Genomic DNA, 19,702 nt, shown 5'->3' on the forward strand with positions numbered 1-19,702 from the left:
TTTCGTTTCTCCATTTTGTCAACAAATGAATGCAGTCATATATAAAAATCTACGTAAATTATAGAAATTGAAAATTAATGCTGAAAAAAGCTGCATCCATCACTCTGATTGTGTTTAATATCTGAAGCCACAATTATGAAACTTGCATGTATATAATTTTAAAATAAAAACCGAAGTCGTGTGAAATTTTAAAATGAATTTTCCTTAAAAATAAGACCACTGTATACTCAAGTTATACTGTAATTTCCAGGTTTTTATAATTAATTTTCATTATTGAATAATACATTTTTTTTTTTACTCTCCTTGTTGGTTAAGTTCCACTTTTTGTAATAAGTATAGGCTTAAACTTGAACTGCCTCTAACTTTCTGAAACTATTGACTGGCTTAAAACCATGTTGTGTTACGTTGCTAGAACAAACTTAACTGTGTGAAAAGTGAAAATCGTTTAAATCATTTGTAATGTACTGGTGGTATAAATTCCTTTCTGAAGATGTAACATTTGGGAGTTCCAAAGCAATGAATGAAAGTCACAGATAAAGATAAATCTTGTGTTTTGATCCTTTGAGAACATAGAGAAACAAACACTTTTCGACTGCAGTTAAGAATATGCCAGATTATCTTATTCATATTGAAGCAGCATGTCGTCATTGGATGCATATTTACGGAAATTGTATATTTACGAAAAATTTGAGGTTATTTGTGCAGCTAGTCAGGTATTTCGTTTTGTGTATTCCAGATAGGATATTACCATTAAATGTAGAGGTTTTAGTACTTTAGATAACGTTCCAAGGCCAAATTTGTTACAGATCTTTTCTGAGAAATGTATGACAATATTAATTTATGTTTATTTAGGCCAACAGCGAATTTGTTTGTGGACATGTATAGTAGTTCCATCTCTTGTAAAAGCAAGTGAATATAGCTCACGATAGAGCCTCACTCAGAATGCTAAGTGGAATGGCTAACAAAGTGATAACAAACAATCTGTTAATTGTCACTCCAGTAACACTGTGTAACATAATGGCTCACTACAGGGGCGGCCCGTCCTTATGTGCTACAGTGCTACAGCACAATGATAATTTTTGCTCAAATAAAGTGTTTGCAATACCATAGTATTTGATCTGCTGTTTGACAATTTCCCGTTGTTATGTTCATGACGCATTATAGAGTGTTTAGTCTTCGCTCTTTGGTGCCTCAGGGGCGCATGTGCGAAGCTGAAATAACTGCTCTGATTGGCTATTTTTACACGGGGAAGTGCTGTAGTCAGCTTCAGCACAACACAGCTTGGAGATTGCAAAAGTAAAACGTAAGGAAAGAATGCTTGTTTGTGGAGGAACTCTGAACTATGTACAGTGTATTTGGTAATTCAAATGTTCGACTGCTGCTGCCATCTACCAGTTTTTTGAGGTTCCTCCTGAATCAGTCAGCTAGCGACGGAAAATTGATGCCAAGGAGGTATGTAACCGTATAATTCAGGAAACTACTCATCGTTCCCAATCTTTAAGCTACCTAGACGCAACAAAATTGTTAAACAGCGAATTTTTTTACAATTTTTTGCATAATTTTTCTGAACGCGAACTTGAAGTTGCTGTCAACAGCTATACTGTACTGAACACAAGAATGTTAAAGACACAACTTGGAGTTCTATACGGAAGATCCGACTTCCGAAATATAGATGGCTGTTCAATTGTTACAAAACATAGTCTCCAGCAATTCACGGGATCCATTCTGTGAAGTAACGAAGTTGTTAAATATTTTGGTTACAACACCAATGACCACTGCTGAGCCAGAAAGATGTTTTTCTTGCTTGAAACGTATAAAAACGTTTTTAAGGAACACTATGTCCCAGGATCGCCTCACTGCTCTTGCAATACTGTCAATAGATCCAGGATGGAGGGATTTAACGCTTAACACCAGGGTAACTGACAAGTTCTGCAGTAGGAAGGAACTCCATATTTCGTCACTAGGCGAGTCTCAAATTAAGATAAATGCATATAAGTGTATACAGTAGGCCGATATAGAGATTGTAGCACACATTATTTTGACCACCAGCCGCTACTGGCTCACTAATTTTAAAGATCAGTTAACTATGGAATAACTCATTTATTGTTTCTTTTCTTGCAATCCAATGTAAGCATCGAAGTGACTACAATATTTGATAAAAGGAGACTAGTCTCCCCCTTCGTCGAAATGTGACATGTTAATCATCATTGTTTTGGAAGTAGACTCCCCTTTGTGCTGACACTTGTGTGAGATGGTTAAACTATACCCATTCCAGGTTGTGGGGAGCCAGGGTCAAATGATGCCAATGGTACCAAGTGGCCTCTCGTCAGTGCCTCGTCTAACAGTGATGCCACCAAGTTCTGCTGGCAGTGGTGCTTCAGCTCCCACGCCCGTGGCTCTGGTGCCTAACATTGCTGCTGGTAACAATTCCATTACCATACAGGTAAAAAAACCTTGTAATTTTCATCTTACATCCTTTAGTATATTGCAACAGTAAATATGGATTTAATGGAAAGGAATTCAAATGAAATACAGTAGTGTGCAAATTAATCCGAACTCGACATATTTTTACATTTTCTGTCATGGCTGCAAAAGGGTATCTGTCGGATACAGGGGGGAGAGCCATTAATCCTTCCCATTGAAGGCTTTAAGGAACCAACCTGGACAGATACCCAATGTCCCATCCCTACCTTCCCGTGGTACAGCTGTTAGTAAGCATAATTTTACGAGCTGAACTAAAGGGAGGGGCTACTCATCAATTAGCACTGGTCAGCTTGATGAGTTAATGACTGAATTTGGTATAATTTTCCTATATCCAATACCTAATTCCCTCTTTACCCTTTCCTATCCAGTCCTCTGACTGAACTCTTACTTTCTTCGACCCCGACGGCATTAGAGCATTCGAGGCCTAGGGGTTCATTTCCCTTTCCTTCCTCCTCTTTCTACTTTTCTGTTCCTAGTGCTGACCTGCTATGGCACTAAAATCGTCCTCCAGTGGCTTAAGGAGGGGAAAGCTGGTGATCAACAAGATCTCCCAGCTAGATCCAATGGACCCGTCGACCAACAGCAGGTGTGGTCCTCCAGACATTCTGGGGGTTGTGTGTGAATGAAGTAGCCACCAAAACGTTAAAATATGGTGTTCACTTAAATCGGCTACAACTTGCCATTTAACTCCAATATGAAATGAGTACCATTAAGGTAAAATAGTCCCCCAATCGGATCTCCGGGCGCGGACTACTTTAATGGTACAGAATCAACTAAACATCTTACAATGGAATGCTGGCAGTATAACCCTCAAAATCTGTGCTTCAGTGGCTGGTCATGATAATAACTTTGAAAAATATTGGAATGCAAGAGGTCAAATGACTTTGTCAAGCGCCTGGCATTAGAAAACAACAACAACATTTTCTGTCATTGTTGGCCTCACAGCTGCTCATACAGCTTTAATTGACATCTGTAGTATGTGTAATTCCATTGTTGAAGATCTGTCATTATTTTTTTTATATGTGACATTTTGCCTGTCGTTTTGTACTTATAAGCATTTCAGTTGTATTGAAGACTTAATACTGCAATCCTGTGTACATTCCGTCGTCTTCACAAATGGATACAACTCCACGAAAACGGTCTAAAATTATAACATTAGCAGAGCATTCTTCTATGACACAGAGGCAAATTGCTGCAGAATGTCACATCGGTTTGGCTACTGTTAATTCGATCATAAAACGATACAGGGAGACTGGATCCATCACACCCCACAAAAAAGGAAACTGTGGTCGGAAAAGGAAGACTTCACCTGCAGATGACCGTTTAATTGTCAGGAAAAGTAAATTAAATCCTAGACTAACTGCTGTCGACTTAACCCGCGAGTTAATGGTTACCACTGGGGCGAATATTCACGTCACAACAGTGCGACATAGGCTTTTGGAAGCTGGACGAAGGGCTCGTAAGCCTACTAAGAAGCAACTGCTAACCCCTGTTATGTGCAAAAAATGCTTAATGTGGGCAAAATTACATCAACACTGGACAGTGAATGACTGGAAGAATGTACTTTTTTCTGATGAGTCTCATTTCGAGGTCCATGGCCACCGTGTTTCTTACGTACGGAAAGGATCCGAAAAAGTAACAGCAGCTCATCTTCAACAAGCACCCAAATACCCCCCTAAAGTAATGTTTTGGGGTTGTTTTACACATGAAGGGCCTGGAGCATTAATACCTATCAAGGGAATGATGAATTCTGACAAATATATTCACTTATTGGAAACCAGAATCGTACCCCAGCTGCAAAAATCGTTTCCGGATGGCAGAGGTGTGTTCCAACAAGACCTGGCACCATGCCATATGTCTCGAAAAACTACAGAATTCTTCAACAAGAAGAATATTCAGGTACTCCCCTGGCCAGGCAACTCACCCGACATCAACCCCATTGAGAACTTGTGGTCAATTTGCAAAAGAAGAATGCAAAAAATGGATTGTTCTACAAAGGAGAAGATGATTTCTGCCCTCATTGGTGTATGGTTTCGCGATGAAGAAATGAATATTTGTGGGAATTTAGTGGAATCCATGCCAAATCGTCTCAGAGCTGTTATTAGGAACAAGGGAGGCCACATAGATTACTGAGGTATGTCTTAGAGATCCTTTTTTTGTCCCGTAAGTAATTACATTGTTCGGATTAATTTGCACGCTACTGTATGATTGAAATACAGGCAAGCATGAGACAATATTTGTCTTCATGATTTGTGTTGTGTATAAAATATATATTACATCGTTGAAATGTGTGGTGCTTGTATACCAGTCTCAACTTCATTTCCACACGACTGTAGTATCTGAAGCTATTTCTTCTTCCCTTTTTTGCTGATGAGTGAGGAGAAGATCGTTGTTAAGTGTCTATTTTATGTGGTCAGTTTGAAGTTCATTAAATTCAATATGGTGCGATTTACAGAACGTTCAAAATATCTACTTTTTTTTAAGTACCTTTTGAATGCTATCATCAGTTCCTGCCCCCCTCACAAGTCTCACTTAGAGAAATCAATAACAAAATGCGTTCGTATTACAAGTTGCACTTGTGATTTGAAAGGCTTTGTAAATATTATACATTGTGTACCAAATTGGGGAAAAAGTTTTAATTATATTCTTTTCTGTAACTTTCCAATCCAACTTTTAAAGAAAATCGATACAAACACTTAAAAGTTTTTAAGTTAGTTCCCAATAGAGTCTTAAATTTTATATATATACATTTAAAAGTTTGTTTGTTAGTTTGTAATGGTAGGTTCGTAAATTTTATGTTATTACCATTGCATCCCAGTTCAGGCCTGTTTTTGGTCTCTTGAGCAGTGTATTTTGTGAATCTGGAAGCTTTATACAAGTGTACAGCATTGTTTATAAGAGCTTCCAACATGCTGGTACTCTTTGTAATGTGATTAAGTGGTGTGTGCAGCAGTCTTGTGGAGTTTATATTATAATACAAGTTTCGCAGTTTTTTTAAGTATGAAAGGCTTTGTACTTCGAATTGGAGTGAATTCCTTTATAAATTATGAAGATACTTACTTACTTACAACATACCGAAAATTCTATTTATATTAGTGGCTTGTGCAGCAAATGCTGCTGCAAACTAAGTTCGTTAGACATTCAAATAAAAATTTTTCAAATTTATTTTCAATGAAGAATACTTGTCTTTTTGATAGTTATTTGCTTCCATAATAATGAAACATATCTCCCTCTAAATGGATTTTTTAGGCCAGATACTTTTTCTTGAACCTATTCAACTTCAGTTTTTGAGTTTCAACGCGAAAACGCAAGTATCAATGTCAGGACGATAGCAGTAGCTATTTCAGGTCATTGTGGATTGTAGGCACAAAAAAAAAAAATCAGGTTTGCTAAGGTTTCGAACAATAGCATTTTCGTATAGCTGCTGCATGTAGAACTTGAAATGTAGAGCGTAAAATCATTTTATCCTACAAAGATATCTTGCTGAAATGATCTGGAGACTACAAAATTTTCTAGGCCTCTTATTTTATTAGTAAGTAATACCTTTTTATCTTTCCTTAGGAACTGTAATTTTTGCGCTCCCTCAAGCCAATACTGAAGACAATGACACATATCAATATCTACACTACACCGCCATTAAGTATATGAAAAAGATCCAACCCCACTGGGTTAATAAGTATAAAAATATTTGATTTTTAATAACAATATTATTATCTCACTTAAGTTTTGTAGTTATATATAGCAGCCAATCAGTAAATTATAGAAATGAAGATCTAAATTAGGATATTCTCTACATTTACTTACATAACCTCAAAACGTTTCACTTTCATGTCATCAATATAGCATCAATATTATGTACAATTAATGAAAAATAGACGCATCATGATATTAACTATAATAATATTTAATTTCTAATGGTAATAATGTCATCAAACCACCTCAAGTTTCGTAGATTTGAATATCCAATACACAGCTGTACTCAGAAAATTATACACTGCAGAATCAGTTTTTAATAACAAATTGAATTGAGCTCTAAATAATAAGTCGGCAATCCTGCAGGTCATGGCCTTCGTGTAATAGCCTATTGTTTATTGTAGTGTGTGTTTTGTTCTGAAATTCAATCAAGTCGGCTGTGATTCAATAAAATTAGTTCTCAAAGCTGACAACAGATGGATTTTGGAAAATAGGAAAATTGACATTTTACTGAAAACTACTACTTTTCCGAAAAACTTTGGATGCCAGGCATGAAAATGAGGGGTCCCTCATTAAAATCCGTTCAGCCGTTTTCCCATAATTCCCATTACCAGTTCAAATTATATATATATATATATATATATATATATAGATAAGATACAAGTAATTAAAAATTTAGACCGCCACTGTGGAGTAACGGTTTAACATGCCCGACCATGAAACGAGCAGACCCAGGTTCAAATCCTGGTTTGGACAAGTTACGTGGTTGAGATTTTTCCTGGAATTTTCCCTCAACCCTTCAAGAGCAAATGCTGGGTAACTTTCGACGTTGGACCCTGGACTTATTTTGCTAGCATTATCACCTTCATATAGTACAGATGCTGGATAACCAATTTAAAAAAGTATCCAGAAATATCTGATACGTGATCCATATGAGGGTGGTTGTTGTCTGAAGACAGGTCTAAACCTCATAAGTGATGCCAACATGGCACCATTTGTGATGAGGCAATTAGGCCAGGAGATAATGGGGTAGAGTGGCCAGTTTCTTCCTCTCCCCCCACCCCCATTGCATACATCACTCACTAGCTACATATTACACTAATCAGACTTCAGATGTATACAAACAATTTATTGTGCTTCCTCTGAGACATATCGTCAAGTAAGATGTACTGCCTGATATTAGATGCACATATTAGCCAGAACCTCAATCGGAGGTGACATATGGGGGTACGGTTAAATATATGTTATTGTTGTTTTCTAATGCCAGGCGTTTGACAATAAAGTCATTTGACCTCTTGCACTCCAATATTTTTCAAAGATATTATCATGGCCAGCCACTGAAGCACAGATTTTGAGGTGTTCCGAATCCATTTCTTGGTTTGAGTTGCACAATGGACAGTTAGGGGACTGATATATTCCAATTCTATGCAGGTGTTTCGCCAAACAATCATGACCTGTTGCCAATCTAAATGCAGCTACAGACGATTTTCGTGGTAAATCGGGAATTAACTGTGGATTTTGATGCAGAGAGTTCCATTTTTTCCCTTGGGATTGTGTTATCAAATTTTGTTTGTTGAAGTCTAAGTATGTAGATTTAATAAATCTCTTCACAGAGTAATACGTAGATTTAGTAACAGGTCTGTAAGTAGCAGTGCTGCCCTTCTTTGCTAAAGCATCCGCATTCTCGTTTCCCAGGATTCCACAATGGGATGGTATCCATTGGAATACAATTCTTTTATTGAGTGATATTAATTGAGAGAGCATTTTAGTTATTTCTGCTGTTTGAGATGAAGGTGTGTGTTTAGAGACTATTGATAGAATAGCTGCTTTGGAGTCTGACAATATAACTGCATTCCTAAATTTATTGATGTGGCATAGAAGATTCCTGAGACTTTCACTTATTGCAATGATTTCTCCATCAAAACTTGTTGTTCCATACCCAAGATATCTATAAAGTGAGAAGAGACAGCACGTAACACCTGCACCAGCACCTTGTTCTCTGGAGAACAAGGATCCGTCGGTGTATAAATGAAGCCAGTTTTGTGGAGGGTACCTAATATTAATTGTCTCTAAAGACAATTGTTTCAGTATTTCAGTGTTTACTTCAGATTTCAGTATTTCTTCTGTTAAATTTAGATTATATTCTATATTTAATAGAGTTAAAGGGTTTGGTTTAATTTGTAGGTTTTCTTTTAAATTCGGGATATTGATTTTCTGTTTTAATCCTTGAACAATGGATATCAAACTTTTTTGAGTTTTCAATCTACAGAGAGGACTGTATGAATGTCAATTGTTTCCTGGTAATCTGATAAGTTTTTTATATTGAATCAGTGCTTTTTCTTCTATTGTTATTTATATATATATATATATATATATATATATATATATATATATATATATATATATATATATATATATATATATATATATATATATATATATACGAAGTAGCAGTACTACTTTATAGTGGATATAAATCCGATGAGAATAAAGTTTAGTCTTTACTCTTCCTTTTTGTGTGTGAATGAATTTGTGAGGAGGGAGGGAGCAAGCCCCTTTTTAAGAGATTGGGAAGTCCTAGTAATCACACTCTTAATTTGTTTTTCGTTTTAGCGTTGTGTCAGTACTATTGAATTTCGATAACTACAGAAAGATCCATTTATATTTTGAGAGTGAGATGTGCTGGATATTTTTGACAAAACTTATACGAATGCACTTTCCAACGCATGTTACAGGATTTTTAATTTGCAAATAACTTTCCACTAGAAAAATTCTGTACTTAGTACAGCTGATACAGGAGGTGAAGTAACTGCCGATAACCTATTGCATCAGTGTGCATTGTAAATGCTCTCAAATTGTAAAGGGATATCTCTGTAGATCCATACCAGATATTTCAATGTAAAAGTATTGTATTTATTAACATTCCATGGTATTCATACATTGCTTTACAGCTAGAATATGGAACAAGTCAAAAAACTTAATACTATTATAAAGTCTTAATTTATAGTCACAGTCTAGATGAAATATATATACAGACGAGATTTACAATATAGTCTACTAGTGCAAGACATAGTTTTAGTATCAATTTCATGAAGTGTTTATTGAATGTCATGAATTCACTTGCAGAATAGAAAGCATGAGAAATAAGGTACTTCTTTAATTTGGCCCTAAATAATCTTATGTTTTGAGTTTCATTTTTTATATTGATAGGGAGGCTATTAAAAATTTTTACTGCCATATAATGCACTCCTTTTTGATAGCACAATAGACTTGCCGATGGAGTATGAAAGTCATTTTTTTGACGTGTATTTATGCTATGAACTGTTGAATTAGTTACAAAGTTTTCACGTTTACATACGAGGAAGATTATTAATGAAAAGATATACTGACAAGCCATAGGCATTATTTGTAGTTTTTTGAAAATAGTCCTACAAGATTCCCTAGATTTGGCACCTACTATTATTCTAATTACTTTTTTTTGTAATAGAAATATACTGTTACTATCCGTGGAATTTCCCCAGAATATTATTCCAAAACTCATTACTGAGTGGAAGTATGCAAAGTATATTGTTTTTAAGGTATTGATATTTACTATCTTTTGCATAGTTCTAATAGCAAAACAAGCTGAATTTAGTTTGGGGGTAATTTCTTTAATATGATTTTTCCATTTTAACACATTATCGATTTTTAAGCCAAGAAATTTGGTTGTCGTTGTTTCTAATAGGGATCTATTGTTAATTATTGCGCTAGAAATTTGCGAGGTTGAATTTGCACAGGATTTAAATTGAATTATGTTAGTTTCGTTACAATTTAATACCAATTTATTGACTGAGAACCAGTCACATATTTTGAAGAGAATTTCCTCTGTTGAAGATTGGAATGTGTTGGAGTTATTGGCTGTAATTACTATACTTGTGAATTTCTGTTCAGAGTTGTAATTGTTACTGATTGTCTTGGTGTTGACAGAGTGCTAATAACAAGAACCCTGCAGCCAAACTGCTACAACAACCCAGTATCTCTATTACTCCACTGCCGCGACAACCTACAGGGATGGCACCAGGCAATCCGGCCCATGCGAAGCACGGCACACATCCTGGTGGCAAGGCTACCTTCGTCATTTGTGAAATATGTGATGGATACATTAAGGTACAGCACATTTATATTTTACTTCTTTTTTTTTTTTATCTCTGGAGATGGAAACTATTTACAAGTATTTATTTATACATATAAATTTAATATGTAGTTACTTAAAGTTATATATATATATATATATATAGTTTTTCACAATTAAGGATCCAGAGTTTAGGTTTTTAATAAAGTAACCTTCCCTCCCTCCCTCCCCCCTCCCACTAAATTTCTCGGAATCTTAATTTACGAATGTGCTGTATTTGTTTCATTTGCATATAGTCACTTCCAAAAGAAAAGAAAAAGGTTATTTTTAGGATATATCCTAGTAGAAACTGTGCTATAAATTTAAACAGATGCATTGTTTTACATTTTAATTTCATATCAGTGGCCAGCCTCATGGTCTAGTGGTCAGAGCTTTTGGCTATAGTTCATGAGGTCCCGGGTTCGATTCCCGGTTAGAGCACAGGAATTTTTCCTTTAAAGGGGATTATTCCTGTGTTCGTCCATGGTCTGGAATTTAGGTTAAGTTTAGATATAAGACCTCTCCTGGCAATACATTATCATAATCATCCTATCACATCATCGGGGTAATGTAACTCCGCCTTCCAGGCGCCCCAACCTCAGAAGTGGGTTACAATTAAGCCATGGCCAGGAGAGAAGACCAGAAATGTCGAAAAGACAACCTGGTGGCATTGGATATATATATATATATATATATATATATATATATATATATATATATATACACACATACATATATATGTAATACAGTAGAACTTGGTTATAGCGACCTTGTTTTGTGCGACACCTCGCCTATAACATCAAATATTCTGTGGTCCCAACTAATTCCCCATAAGACATATGCTTTTTTATCTTGCTTAATACGACAAACGTATATGCGTCTACCTCGCATATAACGTCATTTTCAACTTCAGCTTAGTATACGAGTTTCTAAGAACCAAAGTATTTTAAGAAATATTTTGTTGAAATTTAGTAACCTGGCATATTCTTTACTCTCTCCTTCTGTCATAGACTTCTGGAAGACAGGCAGGTTCCCCATCCCATTGTAACCTGTCCAAATTCATGCAGTATTAACGGTATCTCTGTTCCGTCAGTTTCGACAGGATGTTTTCACTAACTGTACGCATTTTAACGCAGTATGGCACTAAAAGAAAAGTTTTAACGTTGGAAGAAAAAGTTGAAGTAATTCATCAAATTGAGAATGGAATTTAAAAAGCTTATGTCTATCGTGGGTTTGGCCTAATTAATTCCACAGTCCAAATGATTTTGAAGAGCAAGGATAAAATTGTTGCTGCATTTGAACAGAATGGTTCGAAGCTAGGCAAGGTAGCAGTGAAATTGTAACTGAAATAATGAACATACTCGTAGAACGTAATTTAGAAAGTGTGTATGGGGCAAGTAGGAGACAAGAGAGTAAGTCTGATTACTTCACTCCTAAGTAAAACAGTTTGATGAGTACTGAACAAACTATTTTACTACAAAATGCTGTATTTATAATAATTGTACGTGTATTTTATTAAGTTCATGGTAGGCTTAAAAGTGAATACATAAATCTGAAATAAGCCTATTTAAATTAGTAATTTTTCATTTTCCACCTCGTTAGACTGATAATATGAATCTCGGTTACTACGACACTCGTTTATAACAACGTAATTTTTAAGGTCCCTTGGATGTCGTTATAACCAAATTCTACTGTAGTTTCATATGTTAAGGCAATTATGTGACGTATGTTTTGCCCATTATGCACATCTTAAGTGCTACATTAACAAGGCAGGGATGATTGAAACAGACTGAAATATTTATTAAACTGGAGACTGGCACAATATGAAGGAAATATTGCCAAAATATGAAATTCATTTTGACAAAGTTTGAAATGTTTTTCTTTTTCCTTCGTTCCTAAACCATTTGGAGCATATTTACATAATTATTTACAAAGTAAGCTTTTTAGAGATTGTACTACTTACTTACTGGCTTTTAAGGAACCTGGAGGTTCATTGCCGCCCTCACATAAGCCCGCCATTGGTCCCTATCCTGAGCAAAATTAATCCATTCTCTATCATATCCCACCTCCCTCAAATCCATTTTAATATTATCCTCCCATCTACGTCTCGGTCTCCCTAAAGGTCTTTTTCCCTCCGGGCTCCCAACTAACACTCTGTATGCATTTCTGTATTTGCCCATACGTGCTACATGCCCTGCCCATCTCAAACGTCTGGATTTAATGTTCCTAATTATGTCAGGTGAAGAATACAATGCGTGCAGTTCTGTGTTGTGTAACTTTCTCCATTCTCCTGTAACTTCATCCCTCTTAGCCCCAAATATTTTCCTAAGAATCTTATTCTCAAACACCCGTAGTCTCTGTTCCTCTCTCAAAGTGAGAGTCCAAGTTTCACAACCATACAGAACAACCCGTAATACAACTGTTTTATAAATTCTAACTTTCAGATTTTTCGACAGCAGACTGGATGATAAAAGTTTCTCAACCGAATAATAACACGCATTTCCCATATTTATTCTGTGTTTAATTTCCTCCCGAGTATCATTTACATTTGTTACTGTTGGTCCCAGATATTTGAACTTCTCCATCTCTTCAAAAGATAAATTTCCAATTTTTATATTTCCATTTCGTACAATATTCTGGTCACGAGACATAATCATATACTTTGTCTTTTCGGGATTTACTTCCAAACCTATCACTTTACTTGCTTCCAGTAAAATTCCCGCGTTTTCCCTAATCGTTTGTGGATTTTCTCCTAACATATTCACGTCATCCGCATAGACAAGCAGCTGATGTAACCCGTTCAATTCCAAACCCTCTCTGTTATCCTGGACTTTCCTAATGGCATATTCTAGAGCAAAGTTAAAAAGTAAAGGTGATAGTGCATCTCCTTGCTTTAGCCCACAGTGAATTGGAAACGCATCTGAGATTGTACTACTAAGTAAAATAAAATAATCTGCAAATGAAACAGTTTTTTTTTCTGCATACAACTGTCATTTTAAGGTGTTTTTGTCTTGGATTTCAGGATTTGGAACAACTGCGTAATCATATGCAGTGGATACACAAAGTGAAAATCCATCCCAAAATGATATACAACAGACCACCTCTCAACTGCCAGAAATGTCAGTTCCGTTTCTTTACTGACCAAGGTTTGGAGCGCCATCTTTTAGGATCACACGGGCTCGTTACATCCAGTATGCAAGAAGCAGCAAATAAGGGCAAAGATGGTGGGCGCTGTCCAGTTTGTGGCAGGGTAAGTGGAAGTCATATCAGTAGTTTAAGGAGAATTATTGGCAAGATTGATATATGGAGTTAGGGTGTCATTCTCTTGTCTTGTCTTGTAATTTGTAATATTGGTTCACTTACTGTTTACATATTCATTGAATGTAACTTCTAGTCTCATAATATTTATTTTTAATTATTATTTAGTATGTTTGCTTTAATTTACTAAACTTGTGACTGTATAAATTTTTTATTAATTTTCTTTAAATATTAGTAAAATTGTATCAGCTTCTTTTGTTTCTGGCTAAGTGGAAGAGAAGGCCTGATGGCCTTAACTTCGCCAGAATAAATAAATATATTATTATTATCTGTATATTATATGAAATCGTTGTAGGACAGCATGACTGTGTTGCAGATTTGCAAAAAAAAACACACAAGTCAATTGATATTATTTATGTACAGTAAAACCTGGTTTGTACGTAACTGAAAGGGACTTATTTAAATTACGCACAACTCAGAGCTAATATATAAATAAGGTTTGAGTATAAGATAATTTTGGAATGACTAGGAATCAGTTTAACAGAGCATAGTTGGGAATACTTAAGGGAAAACTCCACTTAAAATCATGAAAATTTTTCCAAATTTTTTTTTTTTAGCTATTTCACTTATTCAGAATTTATATTTTCATACCCCAAATGGATTCAGCTCAATTCTGATTACAAATACTCGTATGTTTACACTTTTTAAATTAAGGCTGGAAGGGGGCGTGGAATTTAAAGAGCTGTCAAAATTATTTTTCATCGAAGAATTCTTTTTTAATATGTCTGATTACAAATCTAATAACTTTTTGTTGGCTCCCTGAAGTTACTAGATGAATGTAGCGGAGGAGAATATTAATTTACATAAATATTAATTTTATTTTCAAATCTATTTTTCTGTGTTCATTTTTTGTTGATTCAACACCAACTTTCTTATGCCAAATATTAATCAATCTGGATGAAATTTTTACTGCAAGTATTTATGAAGTAGCTGCATGTTTCTATGCATTTATTTTGTGAGAAATGCTGCTTTTCTTAAGAAAAAATATTAATAAAATAAACTAGTAGCATTAAAAAAAATATTAATAAAATAAACTAGCAGCATTTCTCACAAAATAAATGCATAGAAACATGCAGCTACTTCATAAATACTTGCAGTAAAAATTTCATCCAGATTGATTAATATTTGGCATAAGAAAGTTGGTGTTGAATCAACAAAAATGAACACAGAAAAATAGATTTGAAAATAAAATGAATATTTATGCAAATTAATATTCTCCGCCGCTACATTCATCTAGTAACTTCAGGGAGCCAACAAAACGTTACTAGATTTGTAATCAGAAATTTTAAAAAAGAATTCTTCGATGAAAAACAATTTTGACAGCTCTTTAAATTCCACGCCCCCTTCCAGCCTTAATTTAAAACGTGTAAACATACGAGTATTTGTAATCAGAATTGAGCTGAATCCATTTGGGGTATGAAAATATAAATTCTGAATAAGTGAAATAGCTAAAAAAAAAAATTTGGAAAAATTTTCATGATTTTCAGTGGAGTCTTCCCTTAAAGGATTCTTTTAGCTTGTCCAAATGTGTCTTAATCAATAGCAAATGGCTGGAAAGCTCTTTTACTGTGACACATGATTGCTAGACTTGCAACTGTTTTCAAACGTTTGGAACATGGCTCGTAAGAAAGAAGAAAAACTAGTATGCCAGCTCTGTATTTACCTTGGGTGTGTGAGCTTGTTATGTTATTGATATTGGTCCCATAACCTTAAGATCATTGGTGTAAAGAGGCAGTGATCTTCACTGTTATATGTTCATTGTATCCTACAGTTGACCTTGAGGATTGTGGGATTGCATGTTGTAAGACAAATCATGAGAAGTTAAAATGAAACTTTGTTACGTACTAAAGTGAATGAAACTAATGCACAATTCTAACGCGATTAAAAAAATAAACTAACAAAAGTGAATTACATACGTGTCTAGATGGGACCTGTATGTAGGCAACAATTTCACACAACTGTCCACAAGTAGAATATATACAGGGGCTCTTGTTCACTGCACATGCACAGTGTGTTGTAAGCAAAACTTGTACAATAAGGGAACTTCAAATTTTATTTCCATATCTGTATATTTTAGAATATGTAATTAAATGTAAGTAGACCAAGACTTGTAGATAACCCAATTTCTGCTGTATTTATTTAGTCCCTGTATTTCTCCTCTTTATTTCTGTACTTTCTCTGTTATTAATATTGTTACCAAAAGTCTGCAAGTATAATATATTTGTCTAGAACAGCATTTTAAGAAACTTCATTTGCATTTAACGCAACGAGGCTTGATATATGATGGTTTTCATCTGTAAATACTTTCGATGATAAATGTGTTAGTATAAAAAGAAAAGTACTTGTCTTATGGGATCAGAGTTGCCACATAAGCATCAACACATTCTTTCTCAGTACATAATCATATTTGTCTTGAATTTTATTCTTTATGGGATATACATTTTCTTTCCAAATTTCCTAATTCTAGGCATCGTACTGAAATTTAAACTACCATATTTACTCACATAATAGATGTACTTTTTTCTCTAATGTTTTTTATCAAAAATCCAGGGTCCATATTATGTGAGGAAAAATTTTTAGGGGAAACAATCATCAACTACCTGACCTCCACGTGAAAATCACAGCTAGTTTTGACATTAGGCCATTCAAGTGATATTGAAAATGATTGATTGTATAACTTAGAAAGCATAAATATATTGAACACTTACTGAGGTTCATTATAAACACTACAAGAGATAACAATCAACATTAATGTTGCTTATAGCACGTTGAAGATTTTTAAACTATTAGAAATGCAATGCATACATAATGCTGGAATTTTTTGTTCCCCCTACATATTACTGTAAAAAATTGGGTTACATACATTATGTTAAGGTACGGTCACACGTCGCTACTTTTGGAGCGCAACTTTTATACTGCAACTGCAAAAGTTGCGTGTTGTGTTCACACGTAAGCCAAAAGTAGCGTGCTGCACGCTACTTTTCGTGCTGCGCAACCCGAGTGCTGCAAAAGTTGCAACTGGAGGTTGCGAGTCTGTTCACACACAAGGCGCTACTTTTGCAGCCGCAGTCATGCTGCAGGTTTCCATCTCCATGTTGACTTCTCAATATACATTTTGTGGTTATGTTCACATTATTAAGAAACTCATGCGAAAGCTTCCTTATCTATTATTTGCTTTTCTGTTGTATCTAGTATTCAGAAATTGACATTATTTGTACTATAAAGCTTTTAAAAACGCCTATATACTTAAATGATCACCAACAGTATATTCACGTAATCAGTGTTGGCAACCCTCCTGTTTGGAACAACGCTACGGAAAATTAAAAAAATTAATTATATCGTCACCATACTGTGTTGTATATTTAATAACTGTTACAAATAATTTATTTTCATCACATTTAACATTAAAATATATCCAAACAATAAAAGTATCATTGGCACATTTGGGTGGTAACACTGGTTGCAACTGCAGCAAAAGTTTCAACAAAACCGATATCAAAAATGCTGCAGCTCGAAACCTTGAGAACCCTGTTCACACGTCGCTACTTTTAAGCTGTGCACAGCATGGAAAAGTAGCGGGCAGCAGGTTCGGCAGCCGCTACTTTTCGGGTTGCACCGTTGTTCACACTTCGCAATACAAGAGTTGCGCAGTTTTTTGTACTGCATCGCTGCAAAAGTAGCGACGTGTGACCATACCTTTATGGCGTCTTTTACGCAAGTAGATACGATACATGTTTTTGTGTTTTTAATGAGTTGAAATTAATTATGATTTCATTACGAATAAAGTTAAGTTATCCATTTGTGTACCCTTACCCCTTCTTTTGATTTTCCGTAATTTCATCTTATTCATTCTGTTTTTTCCTTGTATGCTACTTATGTTAAATTTCACTTTTATAATATTAACCTCCACAGCAGTATCTGCTGGAATCAGATATTTGTTTACAATACAGCTTTCAACAATCGTCGCATTTTACTTTTTGTGTGTTATATGTGTACAAGTGCATTATACTGTATCTGTTGTTTTATCTGAGATAGTGTGTCTAACTGAAATTCATTGTCTTTTTTTTTTTTTTTTTTTTTTTTTGCAGGTGTATCAGTGGAAGTTGCTAAATCATGTAGCTCGAGACCACAACATGACATTGAAACCAGCTCACCTATCTTACAAGTGTACAGTGTGTACAGCCACATTTGGAATGTACAAACAGTTTGAAAATCACGTGTATTCGGCCCATAGTGTTGTTGCAAAGCGGGTGATGGATAAGAAGGCCCCTCCAGTTCCTCGACCACCACAACAAAATGACGCAATTCTGAAGCCTCTTAAGATTAACGATGAAATAACGATAATTCCTCAGCCTGCTCGACCTCGTCCAGGCCCAGCCAGTCGCACAGGAGCCATATCCGCATGGGCGCAAGAACAAAACCCTCCAAGCAAGGTGCATGCCTGCGAGAATTGCGAGGCAACGTTCGATGGTCCTGCAGGATTTGCACAATACGTGAGTCATATTAAAAGGCGCCACCTTCGTCGTTGTGGCATCAAGTTGTGTCGACTAGATGGGTGTCCGACTTGTAAAAGGAAGCACGTGACTCAAGACATGCTGGATTTTATCGAGGAGCAGAAGGAAGGTGTCGATGTTATCGAGCTCTCAGACGACGAAGTAGTGATAGCCGGGCAGGGTCGTAATGAAATTACCATCACTAAGGTATCGTGTGCTCCCGGTCCGAGGCGTTTCAAGCAACGGTTACAACAAAGCCACAACGTACAGGTTATCGAGATAGAGGACTCCCCGATTAAAAATAGTAACAATTCTGAGAGCGGTGCCAGTAGAGAGAACGGAGAGGATTCGTTGACGGCGGTGAAAGAACGGCTACGCAGAAGGAAGAGCCTGGAGATAAGCCAGGTGGATTCTGAATGTTCATCTCCTCAGTCAAGCGATGACATGCCACCCAAGAAAAAACGTCGAAATGATGACGACTGAAGAAACAATGCAATTCTTTAAATATTTTCCTAGATGTCGTGTCATCCTCGTTGTTGGTTCACAATCTCTTAGCTGTCATTTTGATGGGTAGGGAATATTGTAATTCATTGAAATGAATGTTTCATGATTTTGAAATACAGTGAAACATAACAGTACTTCACGTTTAATTTATGACATATTCTATTAAACTGTGTGTGAGATTTGTAAGTATAATGACAATTGGTATAATGTTAAGTGAACTCACACAATTCCAAATATCTGCTTTAGGTTATAACCATGGCAAGTTCAGTTTACTGAAGTGATTTTAAGTTAGGGCGACAGAAAGTGTGCAGTGTTTCAAGTGTGTAATGAATTATATGTACCTTTCAAACGTAACCAAAGCGCGTGAAAGTAGTACCCGTGTGAAGTCCTTACAAACGATGTCCTCACGTAGATTGAATATTCAATCTGCCATTACTTATATGTACAGAGTAGACAATAGAAATTGGAACTAAGCCACGAGGGCAGAGCAAGTAAACAAGGGGAAACCGGAGGAGACGGCTGTCGCGTATGAAGCTTCGAAGGTTGTGTTTGTCTGAATCTGGAGCTTCCTGGTTTCCCCTTATTTTTTTACAATACCTGTGTTTCAAATTGAAGGAAGGTTTACGTCAGGCGTCAAAAGGAATAAGTGAGAGTATCACCTATGGTGAGTTGCTTCTTTTAGACTTTTCTTATCGCTGACAACAATAGTAAAGTTGTAGCTCAGAAAAAAAAAGTGTTGCAAGTGTGAATGGAGTACAATAACTGGTTTGTGTTTCGTGAGTGTATTTGGTTTATATCGACCTATGCACCCAATATTTTGCTTAATTTTTTTTAAAGTCCCAGTAATATGCCAGCAAATCTTCATGCAGGTATCCAATATGTTATATTTTTGAGATGGCTATTGTGGAGTCTTAGAAATGTTAAGTGGAATTAAACCTTAGATGAGGCTGGTGGAAGAAGGTTACAATTTTGGTTGAAACACAGAACCTCATTATTATGTTATGTAATACTGGAATTATTGCATAATTTATTAAAAATATTTAGTAGGTGAACTTACTCT

The 19,702-nt window shown here is 35.6% G+C and overlaps 1 protein-coding gene across 8 annotated transcripts in view; it reads left to right on the forward strand.

Moving 5' to 3' along the window:
- Positions 1–19,698, forward strand: part of MEP-1 — a 59,337-nt gene extending 39,639 nt beyond the window's left edge. For 6 of the 8 annotated variants that reach the window (XM_069815210.1, XM_069815211.1, XM_069815213.1 and 3 more), the window contains exons 5-8: positions 2,276–2,443; positions 10,144–10,323; positions 13,350–13,577; positions 17,734–19,698. In XM_069815210.1, the coding sequence (XP_069671311.1) occupies positions 2,276–2,443; positions 10,144–10,323; positions 13,350–13,577; positions 17,734–18,621 (1,464 nt within the window). In that variant the 3' untranslated portion in view covers positions 18,622–19,698. The remainder of the gene's footprint in view (positions 1–2,275; positions 2,444–10,143; positions 10,324–13,349; positions 13,578–17,733) is intronic. The other 2 variants (XM_069815215.1, XM_069815216.1) reach the window with 1 other exon arrangement.
- The last annotated feature ends 4 nt before the right edge of the window (positions 19,699–19,702 follow it).

The sequence above is a fragment of the Periplaneta americana genome, chromosome 16, assembly GCF_040183065.1.
Source record: "Periplaneta americana isolate PAMFEO1 chromosome 16, P.americana_PAMFEO1_priV1, whole genome shotgun sequence".
NCBI classification, from domain to species: domain Eukaryota; kingdom Metazoa; phylum Arthropoda; class Insecta; order Blattodea; family Blattidae; genus Periplaneta; species Periplaneta americana.